This window comes from Pipistrellus hanaki, assembly GCF_964339955.1.
Source record: "Pipistrellus hanaki genome assembly, chromosome: 2".
Taxonomy (NCBI): Eukaryota; Metazoa; Chordata; class Mammalia; order Chiroptera; family Vespertilionidae; genus Pipistrellus; species Pipistrellus hanaki.
In genome coordinates this window covers 19,623,334-19,636,838 of record NC_140504.1, presented here as the reverse complement: position 1 = coordinate 19,636,838, position 13,505 = coordinate 19,623,334, and the positions used below count along the sequence as shown (strand labels likewise).

At 42.3% G+C, this 13,505-nt stretch overlaps 1 protein-coding gene across 2 annotated transcripts in view; it reads left to right on the top strand.

Moving 5' to 3' along the window:
* Window positions 1–13,505, top strand: part of VEPH1 (ventricular zone expressed PH domain containing 1) — a 189,089-nt gene that overhangs the window by 53,735 nt on the left and 121,849 nt on the right. For both annotated transcript variants that reach the window (XM_084876013.1, XM_084876014.1), the window contains exons 5-6: window positions 1,838–2,004; window positions 9,226–9,435. In XM_084876013.1, coding sequence (XP_084732139.1) covers window positions 1,838–2,004; window positions 9,226–9,435 — 377 coding nt within the window. The remainder of the gene's footprint in view (window positions 1–1,837; window positions 2,005–9,225; window positions 9,436–13,505) is intronic.

The following is a 13,505-nucleotide window of genomic DNA, read 5'->3' as shown; positions in this document are numbered from 1 at the left end:
AAGCATGCAAAACAATACTATAAAATGCTCATTGATGCATATACATGCAATTAAAGTGGAAAAAACATTCATGAAGATGGTAAATACTAATTTCAGGATGGTGGTTGCCTCTGGGGAGAAAAATAAATGAGTGGGATGGGAAGCAATTATGCCATAAGGTTAAGTTTTGACAAAGCTGGTTGATAGGCTCCTTACAGTATTGTCTAATGACTTTGAATATTTCATAACTTAAAAGAATATACTCATTTACTAATGGAATTTATAGGATTTCTACACCAAAGTGTCTTCGTCAGTTTCTAACTAAAAAAAAAAAAAAAAAAAAAAAAAAAAAAAGTTCTTATGCATTCACTTTTGTATTCCTTGGTTGAAATGCAAGTCAGCTGAAAAATGACTAATCTGGAGTTTTCCCCTTCGAGGCTCCCAGGGAGTATTGTACCAAAAAGCCTTACACCAATTTCCCATCTTGAATTCCAACAACAGCCCCATTCATCATGACCTTGTGCAGAGTTGATCAGTTTGCCTACATAACTAAGCTCTGAGATCCAATGTGCTCTGTATGGATTGGGCATTGCATTTAAAATTCCTGATCCTTTAAGGAAAAGCCGTTACTAAAAATAAACAAAATAAAACAATATTTTTCAACACACACATTTAAAAAAGGAAAAGGAAAGAAAAGAAAACCTGAATATTTCCAACACCTTATGCTCTGTGGGCATCTGATTAAAATCTGTTTGAGACCAATTCTGTGAACCACATATGGAAAAAGCAAGGCTCATTATTTATTGTCACTCAGATACATTGTTTGATCTAGAATCAGCCTTTTATTAAACTTAGTCATTGACATTCTGAAAACGTTGGCCTTCTTTCCTCTATTCTCATAGCTAAATGTCCTTTACATATGAATTTGTCCCCAGCATTAAATAAAGGCCTAAATATGTGTAATCACTGATCATTTGATTCTTTCTGTATATATTTTCTGTATACAAAGCTGAAGTTAAAGTAAATAGAGGCAGGAAAATTCTTGTTCAAGAAATCCATAGGAATCAGTTTTCTGAAGACAGTTAAGCACTAGAGAGGATTTTGAAGTGGGGGGGGGGGTGGTAAATCCATACTGTAAAGTGATAGGCAGATGTTTCCCATATGTTGTTTGCAGATAATTCCCTATAGTTTATACAATATTTTTTTTCTTGAGATTTTGCCATTTTAAATCCAGTTGTTCATACATGTCTTTGAGGCAAATCACATGTGACAAACAAGCTGACTCTAAACTTCCCTTGAAATAGTGCAGAAATTAGGGATTTGAATTTGCTCTGCTACTCTCCTAATTTCTCATGAAAAGAAGGCCTCACTTTCCATATGTCGGCTGTGTAAGTCATATGCCTGGTATGTCTCAGGAATGTGGACGCATTCCTCAGCAACTTTTTTGCTGTCCTTCTTTCTCCTGTAGGTTCGTGCTTATGACACTGCTTAATTTTCACTTAAGCAGCATCCAAATGTTCTCATCAGGAATCCTTTATCGGATTTCTTCTGAAGGGTGTGGACTGGTTACTGTCAAAGTTTCCTCTCTCCCCACGGTGCGTTACTCAGGAAAAATTTTTCATTAGCTATAACACTGATCACATCATAAAATATTCTCTTTTATGGAATCGGCTTCAATGGTGCTTTCACGGCTTTTGGAAATAAATAAAAGGTACCGTTATTTTCAGCAGAAGACTTGGACGACGTCGTCTCGCACTATGTATTGCATTACGTGCAAAGGCTATTGCGTTGCTGGTAATGTTATTTCGAGGGCTCAGGGACTGATAACGTCATCATCCCTCTATGGTTATCTCAACAGGTAACACCATGCTGTTGAGAGTGTTACCTGCAGTGTATGAAAAGCAGCCTCAGCTAATTAACCGGCACCTGACGGAACTCCTGGCCTTAATGCCGCAGCTGGAGCAGCCAGAGCAGTACCATCTCCTGCGGCTTCTGCACGTAGCCGCCAAGAGAAAGCAACCAGAGGTAAAAAGTACAGTATGCACTCGATGGTCCACACAGCCACGAGTGTTTTGGGGCATGTGAACAGGATGTGTACTTCAGGTTAACTCTCTCCTATGTCTACACATGCCCACCTTTACATGAAAGCCCTCATCCACCTTTTCTAGGGTCATAAAAGTCAGGAGGGTGATGGCAGAAGTTGAGTCCTGTCTGAGATTACTCTGCCATAAGAAACAAAACCAATAGGATTTATGTGTCCATGTATTTTGTTTGTTTGATTGTTTTAAATATATTTTTATTGATTTCAGAAAGGAAGGGAGAGGGGAGAGAGAGGTAGAAGCATCAATGATGAGAGAGAATCGTTTGATTGGCTGCCTCCTACATGCCGGATGAGCCTGCAACCTGGGTATGTGCCCTTGACCCCAGTCGAACCTGGGACCCTTCAGTCCACAGGCTGTGGCTCTACCCACTGAGCCAAACCAGCTAGGGCTGTGTGTGTGTTTTTATTATTATTATTATTATTATTATTATTATTATTATTAGGAATTGGCTTATGCCGTTATTGAAGCTGAGGAGTCCCACATTCTGCCAACTGCAAGCTGAGGACCCGGGAAAGCTAGTGATGTAGGTCAAGTCTAAGTCTGAAGACCTTAGAATTAAGAGAACTGATGGTGGGAGTTCTAGTCCAAGTTCTAAAGCCTGGGAATCTATAGAATGGACCCATGACATCCCAATAAATTCAATTTAAATAAATAAATAAATAAATCTGGGGCTGACACTGGGGCTGATACCTGTCCCAAAGCCATAGGGATCTGTCCAAGCTACATCGTAAACTCAGTATAAATCTCACCATTGAGAGCTTTTTATCTCAATCACTAAAAAATTGAGTCTATAAGGTAGTTGCTGGTAAATTCAAGTGCCCACCCACCCCCCACGACCCGCGTGGTTCAGGGCTTAGGTTCAGGGTTCGGGATCTGGAGGAGGCCGCACACAAATGAAAGAGACTAGACAAGAAAGTATAAAATTGGGCATTGGGGGCCAGGTGGAAGCCCAACTCCAGGGAAAGGACTTCACCTCGCTATCCCTTTTATTAAGAGTATGGGATACACCCATAGCCTTTAGGCAGGCAATTCCAATAACAGCCAATCAGCAAGAATTTACATAAAACTAACAGGTGGAAGTTGCTTTAGCTACCATTGCCTCAACTAAACAGTGAGTGGTTGGCTCTGACCTTTCAGAGCTTCAAGGTTGACCAGCCTTCCCTGTTCCTTGTCCACACCTAGAGAAGGCAATGGGCGGCTCCCAACAGGTAAAGCATATAAATGATGGTTCCGGAGGCTGTAGCAGAAGATAGCAGTCAGAAAGGTGAGCTGGGCAAGAGGAGGAGAATTGATCTGGACACGGAGGAGAGGGTGAAAACAGATTCCTGCAGGTATTGTGGGTGCTGAGTGTGGATCCCAATAAAAAGAAGAAGCAAGGGTTTGGAAAGCATCCACAGTGGTGTGAATGGACCCTGCCTGTGCCAGGACCCTAATTGGTGGAAAGAAGCTGTGACAGGTGACTCTCCATCACTTTGTTTCCCGTCAACACTCCCCTTGGTGTTAAAGCAGCCCCTCCTTGTCTCGTTGGGCCCTCAGCTCTTCAATAGCTCACCCTGGTTGCTGAGGGGCACAGGCAGTAAGCTAGAGGAGCACCTGACTACCTTCTCTCTCTTAATCTGTTCCTTAATTAGACAGTGGGCAAAGGGAATGGGAGGAGTTCAGGGGAAGGGTTTACTGAGAGAGGGAAGTGAAATACGTGGCAACCATCAGAAATGAGAACTAAAGCTTTCAATGATAGTCTAGTTCAATTAACTTTAACTTCAGATAAAATGGGAAGCTAAAGGAAGGGGTTGTTAACCTTGAGGAATGCAGATGAAAGCAATGCTTTTCTTTCTGGATAGAAGTTGTGCCAGTGCTCTGTAACCTGAACGTGAAGTGCTTGGGTTCTCCAATGAGGGCAAAGTGCAGGAATGCCTTCCTCACTACCTACCTTTGAAAGTTCAGGGCAGGGGCTAACTCCTCGGAATGAGAGGGCAGGGCGGAACTCCTGATCCTCCATTTTGTGTAACTGGACCCTAGCCCTCACCTAACCAATCAGGGTCAGCCAAAGCAGTGACATTACCACCCCTATAAAACCCTTTGACCTGTTGAAGCTCATGCTCTTCCGCCACGCAGCTGTCGGTGTAAGTGGGACAGAGCCCATGCTAGCATGGAACAGGCTTTCTGCTATTGCATTAGACTCGGCTCCCCTGGTGGTCCTTGGGGATCATGAAATCTGGGCATAACATCTTCCGTGACTGGTGATCACCTGGCTTTCCAGGGATGGGGGGTCAATAGTTGGCCTGTTGAGAAAATACTTTCTCTATGTGCAGCTGAGTAATCCATGAGATGGCAAATGTGACCTAGCTTCAACATCAACCATACGCCTGTGAGCTTCCGCATGGCTGGTGGGGCAGGTGGGTGCCCTTCCCCCATCACTGCCCTCTGGGTATCCCTCTCTCTGGAAACCATCCTTCCTCAGGTGAAAACAGGCAGTTCCTGGTTGGTGATTCATGGCTGGAAGCTCCAGAGAACCCTCCGAGTCCATTTATAGGAAGAGGCTGGGTGGTCAATGTTCCAAGTGGCTTTCTGGAGCAAAGTCTGCATTCTTGGCTTCTGAAAATTATTCTGTAGTGGAGCCAGTGAAAGGGAACTTAGTAGCACATGTGAGTTTATCTGTTATTATCCCCAGGATGTGGGCTTCTAGCCCTAACCGGCAGCAAGTGGTGAGTGCAGCCCTCCATTGATTAATGTCCAGACCCAGGGGAACTCCTTTTGTGGTCTGGTCCCTAGAGAAGAGAGTAACTTTCTAGGGTTTTTCTCGGCAGTGTAAAGCATTTCTAGTTACATTCCTACTCCTACAGCATCAAGCACAGCATTACTAAGCTGACATGATTCAGAGGTCACTTTCGGTATTTAAAATAGATATCAGTTACAGAACATTAAGAAGATAGTGTTAAGAGGGTGCACACACACACACACACACACACACACACACACACACAATACCCTATTTCCCCGAAAATAAGACAATGTCTTATATTCACTTTTTTCTCCCAAAGTTGTGCTAGGTCTTATTTTCAGGGGATGTCTTATCTTTCCATGCACTAGGTCTTATTTTCGGAGGATGTCTTATTTTCGGGGAAACACGGTAGCTGTATCTTCTATGCATTCAAGTTCTGGTGCTATGTTTCCAGATGGCCCTACCCACAAGGTGCCTGTGGCCTGGGATGATGGGATGTGTCTACAACACTTCAGTTCAGTGACAAGATACTAAAATTGTCAGCAGATTGCTGTGGAAGCAAAATAAAATCCTATATAATAAAGAGCTAATATACTAATTTGACCAAATAGCAAAACAAGCCGGGGCTGGGAGGGCCGAGCCCCCTGCACAAATTTTGTGCATCGGGCCTCTATTAAAAAATAAAATAAATGGCAGGGATTAATTCTGCTCAGAAAGAAACAGAGAAGCCAAGGATAAGACCCTTCTCTGAGTAACTTGCTCCACATGGTTCCGGTCTGGACTTGTGCCCTTGCCCTGTTCCCATCCACTGCCCCACCTACAAACACTGTCCAGGTAACTTGCAATCCCTTCTCTGCATAGTATCTCCATCCTGCTTCCAGGGCTTGGACAGGCCTGAGGGCTGGCCTAGTGAGCCATGGGCTCATCACAGGTGTGCTGGAATATCCACAGACATGCGTAGAAGACTCCTTGTGGGGCAAAGCCAGGAGTAGAGAGGGGAGAGGGGCAAGGAATGGGAGCTAGGGGTCATTTCCCCCTATTCCTTCTACTAAGGCCACACACAAAAATTTGCAAGTTCCAGTCAAGTCTCCAGATTGTTATGAAGGCCTGTGTGTCAGGTAAAAGGAAAGAACTTGATTTTTTTTTTTTTAACAGCTGCTGAATATTAGGATGTGGTCTGGGGGCCTCCATTTGTACTCTAGCCTCAGGTCCTGTATACGTTAGGACAGCCTGGAGGAAAGGCTTCCCAGAAATAGAGCTATTTGAGGTTGACTTTGCAAGTGTGCGAGTTCTCTGTGTTCAAGCCACTGTGGGTAGTCAGTGGCATGCTGCTGAGTCAGAGGGTTCATGGGAGAAGAGGCATCAGATTGGCTCATCAGTGAAGACCCTGGAATGCCGTGGCACTGGGATTCCAGTCGTGGGCTGTGGGAAATCTTTGAAGTCCTGACATGATCAGATGGGGTTTTAGGGCGGTGACTCTGATGGCAGAGAGGAGAGAATGATTTTAGTCTGGGAGGCCAGTTTGGAAGCCTGCTCAGTGGTCCATGGAATGGGGCTTATGGCCTGAACCAAGGCCACACCAGCTTGCCCTCTGCCAGCCATCCCTGTTGTCTGAGTGGCCCCTCTCTCTCAGGAAAGACAAGCTTCTCTGAGACGGGAAGCAGGGCCAAAGAGGCAGCACAAAAAAGATCAGACTAAAGCAATGTCCTGCATTTGGAAAATAATATTCTTCCTTATCCAAGAATAACCCATCTGAAGCCCAAAGCACCCCTTCCCTAGCACATGCATGATAAACTCTGAGAAATATCTGTCTTTTCTATCACCACCATAATAAACTTTGGATTATCAGGGAACTATAGCAAATAATCAACTTTAATCTAATTGGTAAAATCGGTATCACTTTATTCATATTGCTTGGGCGTCTCTTCTCCTTGTTTCTTTTATGCATTTAATTCTGGTTAGGTTTTGAATCTTCTTTTTTTCTTTTCTTCTTTTCCTTTTTTATTTTTCTTTATGGGGGCAACAGACATAACATCCTCTTGGTGTGCCTTGGAGGGTATGATGGAATTAAAGTGAAATTGGCATGACAGGGAGCACATGTCACAGAGACCGGGGTGTTCCGGGAATAGATATGAACAGCGGTGACAGGTAAATGGAATGCTATAGAAGGGGATAGGAAGTGTGTAAGCATTTTCCATTCCTAAGAGCCTCGAGTTAGGTGCACTGCCCTGACCCGAAGCAGCTGGCCGACACCCCTGCCATGCATGCCAGGGATCCCTCGTGGCCTCCCTGAAGGACATACAATCGCTCCCAATGCACAGTCAGCGTTTACTGAACAGTTCATTGCTCTGTGCCAGTTCCCAGAACCTAGCCCAGTCCTCTCCTCCAAAGCCCTAGATATGGATGTAAAGTTTAAATTTACAGGTGGGACTATTTTACTTATCTCACAACTGTCTTCTTTGATGACTCTATTAATAGTTATGCTGCATATGGCACATGGCAATATATATGTTTACACATTATGCACAACTAACTATTCAAGTGTATGGGAGGGTGTGATTATCCGAATGTTCCCCTGCACAATAATCTAGACTTGCCTTTCTTTGATGTGTTCCTCCCACTCACCCTCCTAGATATGCTTTGTGCTAGGTACTGGGCATACAGTGGTATACAAAATAGAAATGATTTCTGACCTTGAGTGTAGATCTTTCAATCCAGCCTGCAAAGCAGACATCTAGACCAGCCATGAAAAAGCGTGAAAAGGACCCGCTCAGACCCATTTAAGGTATGATCAGAGCTTCAGCAGCGACACTGGACTGAGAGAAGGAAATTTGAGGAAGGCTTCTTAAGGAATTCACAGCTAATCTGAGGCCTCCGAATGACTGGGAGTTGCCCAGCAAAGTTGGGACAATAAGAATTACAGGCAAAATGAATCACATGAGTAAAATCCCAGATGCAAGAGAAAAGTTAGCAAGTCATGAAAACTTAAAAAAAAAAAATTTAATATATTTTATAGCCAAAACTGGTTTGGCTCAGTGGATAGAGCATCAGCCTGCGGACTGAAATGTCCCAGGTTCGATTCCGGTCAAGGGCATGTACCTTGGTTGCGGGCACATCCCCGGTAAGGGATGTGCAAGAGGCAGCTGGTCGATGTTTCTCTCTCATCAATGTTTCTAACTCTCTATCCCTCTCAATTCCTCTGTATGTCAATATATATTATTGATTTTCTTTTTACAGAGAGGAAGGGACACTTGTGGCTAAGAGGTGGGAAAAGCAGGTTGGAGGCAGGGGGCGGATTGTGATTCAGCAGATTGAGTTGTGCATTAGATTCAGATTTAATAACAGAAGCTACATTTCAAATCTATTTTTATAAAAACAAACAAACAAACAAAGAACACGTAACCCTAACCCTAACCCTAACCCTAAACCAAAAAGACAAACAAACAACAAACAAAAGAAATAGGTATGTCGAAGGATGAACAAATAGTTTTTACTTTTATTGTTTTATTGTTGTTGTCCTTTGTAATTATCTTATTTTAGCTGGCAAAACAATTTGTTATCAGTATGCAATATGTTTGTGTATTAACATAGTGACTTTATTCCACACAAAAATTCACATTTTCCTTAATATGAAATATTGCATCATTATATTCATAAAGGAATATTAGGCTATTGGCAATATAGTAGAAATTATTTTACTTTCATAATTTTTTAATCTACTACATGTTTTAAATCAAAATGGAAAATTGAAGAAAACATGGGACCTCTCTTCTGCCTTCTTATTTTTATTGTTAAATGTTTCCAAACCAGCCCAGCCCGTGTGGCTCAGTGGTTGAGCAAAGACACATGCCCCAAGCGGTCATGGGTTTGTTTCCCTGTCAGAGCACATGCCTGAGTTTTAGGCTTAAACTCCAGTAGTGGGTGTGCAAGAGGCAGCTCTCATAGATGTTTCTATCTCTCCCTCTTTCTTTCTCTCTTTCTAAAAATCAATGAAAATGCATTTAAATGTTTCTAAATCCTATTTCTCCAAATTGAAGGCTTTGATTAAAGTCATCAAGAATCTCTTACATACTTTGTCTTTTAGATTATAGCTCTCATGGTGGTTTGAAGGAAAATATAACACTTCTGATGAGGACATAACACATCAAAACTTGATTTATGAACAGTGGCATCTAAGTGCTTGTAAACTTTACTCTTTAATAGCACAGCACAGATTAAAAGAAAAAGAAACTGAAGTCTCTGTAATTTTATTGCAAATTTAAAATTTCAGACTTGGGAGATTTGCTTTAGTTCCAACAAGGGTAATAACCTCAGAATGTGCTGAGTTCAGATTTAATACAAAAAATATGTTAGACTGAATCTGATTTAATTAATTGTCTTCCTTGTTTCTCTTTGTTCCCCTTTCTCCTTTCTTTTTTGCAGGTGGTTCAGAAGTGTATTCTTTTCTTAATTGGGCATTTGAAGGACTCAACCCATAGTGATGTCATCCTAAACATCCTCATAGAGATCGCAGGCTATGAACCGGTGGCTTTGAGCAGTTTCCTTCCAATGCTGAGGGAGATTGGTGAGAGATTCCCCTACCTCATTGGACAGATGGCGAGGATTTATGGAGCTGTTGGGCATGTGGATGAAGTAAGTTTGGCTTTTTTCTCTCTCTCTCTCCATTTCCTTAAATTCCACTGGCACTCAATCCATTGAAGCTCTATGACCTATACATTTTTCCTGGGACTTCTGAGAGTTCTCATTTCTTTTTGAACCTTTTGTGTCAAGGCCACATTATATAGCAGAGCTACATGGAAGGTTCAGGAAGTGAGGATTTCATTGCTGGAGTGGCACCTGAGGAAGGAAAGGGTAAAAATGGAAAGAGCAGTATGACAGAGTCAAGACCATCTTAAAATAACAAAACCAATTAAGGAGTTTCATCTTATTCTGGTCACAGTTCTGCTTAACCCAGGAGACCATCAGTAAGCACGGAGTCAGAGACTCCCTATCTATCTATCTATCTATCTATCTATCTATCTATCTATCTATCATCTATCTTTATTTATTAAAAAAAAAAAAAAAAAAAAAAAAAAAAAGTCTAAGTGACCAAAAGGCTGGAACAACCAGAATGACTGGTTGCTATGATGTGAACTGACCACCAGGGGGCAGATGATCTATACAGGAGCTGCCCCATAGTGGTCAGTGTGCTCCCACAGCCAACCTTCTGTGGCCAGCCAATCTCCTATGGTCCCTTTCCCTGTCTGGCAGGCCCCAGCTGGCAGCCAGAAGGTCCCAATTGGCGCTGATCACCATCTAGGCCTAAGGCCTTCACCCGTGCACCAATTTCGTGCACCAGACCTCTAGTTATTAATGAAAGCCCATGGCTTTCCTGTCAATAGGGGCCTGGATGCAGTATGCTTTGCGTCTTCTGGATGAGGTTACTTGGGAAAGTGAAATAAACATTCGTGGATGTTAAAAGTCCTAGCCTAAATATTTGCATGATGGAACCTTTTAGCAGGGATCACAGGATGCCATTAGAGCTCTCATGGGGATTAGGCGACTAAGAAAGAATTTTCAGAAGTTCAAGTTCTGAAGAGTGTGTGCATGCCTGTATACATACACTTACATGTATGTCTGATGATTTTATATTGGAATTTAGGATCTTTATCTTTTTTTAATATATTTTATTGATTTTTTTACAGAGAGGAAGAGAGAGGCATAGAGAGTTTGAAACATTGATGAGAAAGAATCATCAATCAGCTGCCTCTTGCACATATCCTACTGGGGATATGCCTGCAACCAAGGTACATGTCCTTGACCAGAATCGAACCTGGGACCTTTCAGTCAGCAGGCTGATGCTCCATCCACTGAGCCAAACTGGCTTCGGCTAGGATCTTTATCTTTTAAAAATAAAAGCAAATATATAATTGATAGAGGGAAGCTTTTACTTTTACCCACTGATATATAATAGTTTCCTATAAGATAAAAGAGATTTCTATAGTTCGTCAACTCAATCCCTTGATTCTACACAGGAGAAAGTTAAAAACTGAAAAAGCGAGGTGACTTACGCAGACCGAGTTGGCCGGTGACTCCACTGGAATTAGATCTTTGATATTCTTTGTTTTGTGTTTTGTTTTGTTTTTTCCAAATGTTGTGTCCGAATGGGTCTTTGGTTCTGCTGAGATTTGTAGAGTGCCTGGTGACGGCTGGGCTTCCTTGTGGTGCAGGACTTTCCCCTAGAGTTTCCCCAGAGAAGGTGGGAGAGCTGAGCTCCCAAGCAGCCGGCACGCGTCAACGTGAGGGCGGATCTTGTAAAAGGATTACGTTGGTAGGGATACGCTGCTTAGTCTAATCCCTCTCTGCCCATTACTGTGGGGAATGTCTCACGCCTGCCACAATCCGTCTTCTGGTTACACTTTCCCGTGCCGTCGTCACCTTTGCTGCCAGAACCGGCTCAAGTGCCCAAGTGCCTGAAGGCTAACTTCAGCTGACAGCTGTTTGATTGGATCTGCTGATCTTGCAGATTTTTTTTTCCTCTGGACTGAAAAATGCAGCCTCTGGTGTAGAAGGCTCTGGAATCTTTAGAAAGTGTACTTTTCCTGGGCTTTGACTGTGTTCTTTTTGGCACAAATGTACTCATGATTCATTCAAGTGTAGTAATGAACATTGGAAATGACTAAACTTCCCAAAGAAAAGGTGATATAAATACATTAAAACAAAACACTAGCCATATAACAATTATGTCACTGTAGGTTTTTTCTGACATACGGCAAACCTGAAAATATTTATGTTTGAGGGAGAAAATATTTATTTTTCCGGTGGTTCTGATTCAGCTTTCCAGTAGAGAACGATTGTAGAGCAAATAATTCCAAATGTATCTGTGTGTAAGGATTACATGGGAAACGTTTTTTACATTATACAAGTTCTTGGGACCCATAGAATACCCATTAAATCAAAATCTCCAGGAAAAGGACCCAGGACTCTGGATTTCGGGGACCCTCTACCAGGGTACTTCTGATGCAGTTGCTTGTGAATCAGTATTTTAGATCCTTTGACATTAAGTATTTAAAACATTTTTCTCTTCTAAACTTAGAATCAGGCCTTGTCCATTACCCATCCCGCTCTGCTTCCATCAAGCCAGGCTAATCAGTTAAAACTATTCTAAACTACTGGAAACTATTGCAGTTTAGACTAGGTGAGGCTGAGAGTGACCCCAAAATTAAAGACAACAGTAGCCTAAAAGAAGATAACTACACATCTACTTCTCTTGCATATACAGGACTCAAATGCAGTCAGTCTAGAACTTCCTGTGGCAGGAACCCAAAGTTTTTCTGTGTTGTTGCTGTATCATCCTTGAGCACATGGCTTCCATCTCATGGTCCAAGATCACTAATCATCTTTACCTATCAAGTCAGTATTTCAGATATCAGGAAGGGGAAAGGGGAGAAAGACTTTTCCAGACAGTCAAACACAACCTATTGTTTATATCCCATTGACTAAATAAAACTAAGCTGCACTGGCCATCTTTAGCTGCAAGGGAGGCTGGAACATATAGTCTGGATCCAGGATGCTATGTGCCCAGGTAATCGAGAGAACAGGGCAGAAAGAATGATAGAGGACAATGAATGTGTATGTTGCTGATTATTGAGTCATTTTATTTATCTAGGTCTCTTTTCTTAAAAGTAATGTTTTATACTGCTTACCTCCCTCTGGCTCTGAATGTCTTTGATTCCTTTATTTCATTCCATTTAGCATCAGCTTGACAAGATTACCTATACTTGTCAGCAAGGCTCCTTTACTCAGGAATAATGCCCTTGTTATTGGTTTCTAATACCTAAATGTCACCTTTAGAAACTCCTTCTTTTAACTTTAAAGAATGCTAAAGTTCAAATGTTCCAAGAATAAGTAGAGTAGTCCAAGCAGCCATGAACTATTTAATTTTAGTGAACCGATCAACTCTTTAAAAATCGTGTGGAGCCATATACCTAAAGACCAAAACCAACAGGCAAGATATACATATACGTATGTGTATTTCTACCTAGCCTCTTTCCAAAAACGAACAGGAAATTACTGATGTAATTGCCAGGTGGGCATGAGGGCAGAAGTTGAGTGTGGGGTTCTGGGCATTTATGGAGAAGAAAACTTCAATAAAGAGGGAGCAGCAAGAACTTTGTCCTGAAAGGGCCCTACTACTCTGTTTAGAGAGCTAGGTCTATGGTGAGATGAAGGGATAAGATATAGAAATGTTTAAAGTGTTGATGGTAAGACAGTCATAGTGATGCTCATGGGGAGGCCAAGGGAGTCCTCAACCCAGTGGTTGTGTCCAGGTTCTTATCACTGCACAGGAAAGAATTCAAGAGCGAGACAGAGAGGTTTAGCAAAACAGCAGATTTATTAAAGTGACACTATACACTTAAGAAGGAAGTGTGGGCAAACTCAGACAGTGAATCACACAGAGGAGGTTTTTATGAACTATGGTGAAGGGGAGGGAATGGAGGTGGTTCCTGGTCTCTGATGCCAGGGGTGGAAGGCGAGGGGTGATTGTCAGTGCAGCTCATCTCAGTCCCTCTTCTCCATATGATAGCATGATGATCTGGAGGGCTTAGAGGTTTCAGAACATGTATGTCAGCTGAGACTAATTTTGATTCTCTTAACTGTTTCTTATCCCAGGAAATTGGGAGAGGGACAATAGAGGTGTGGGGAGACAGGTGTCTGGCCAC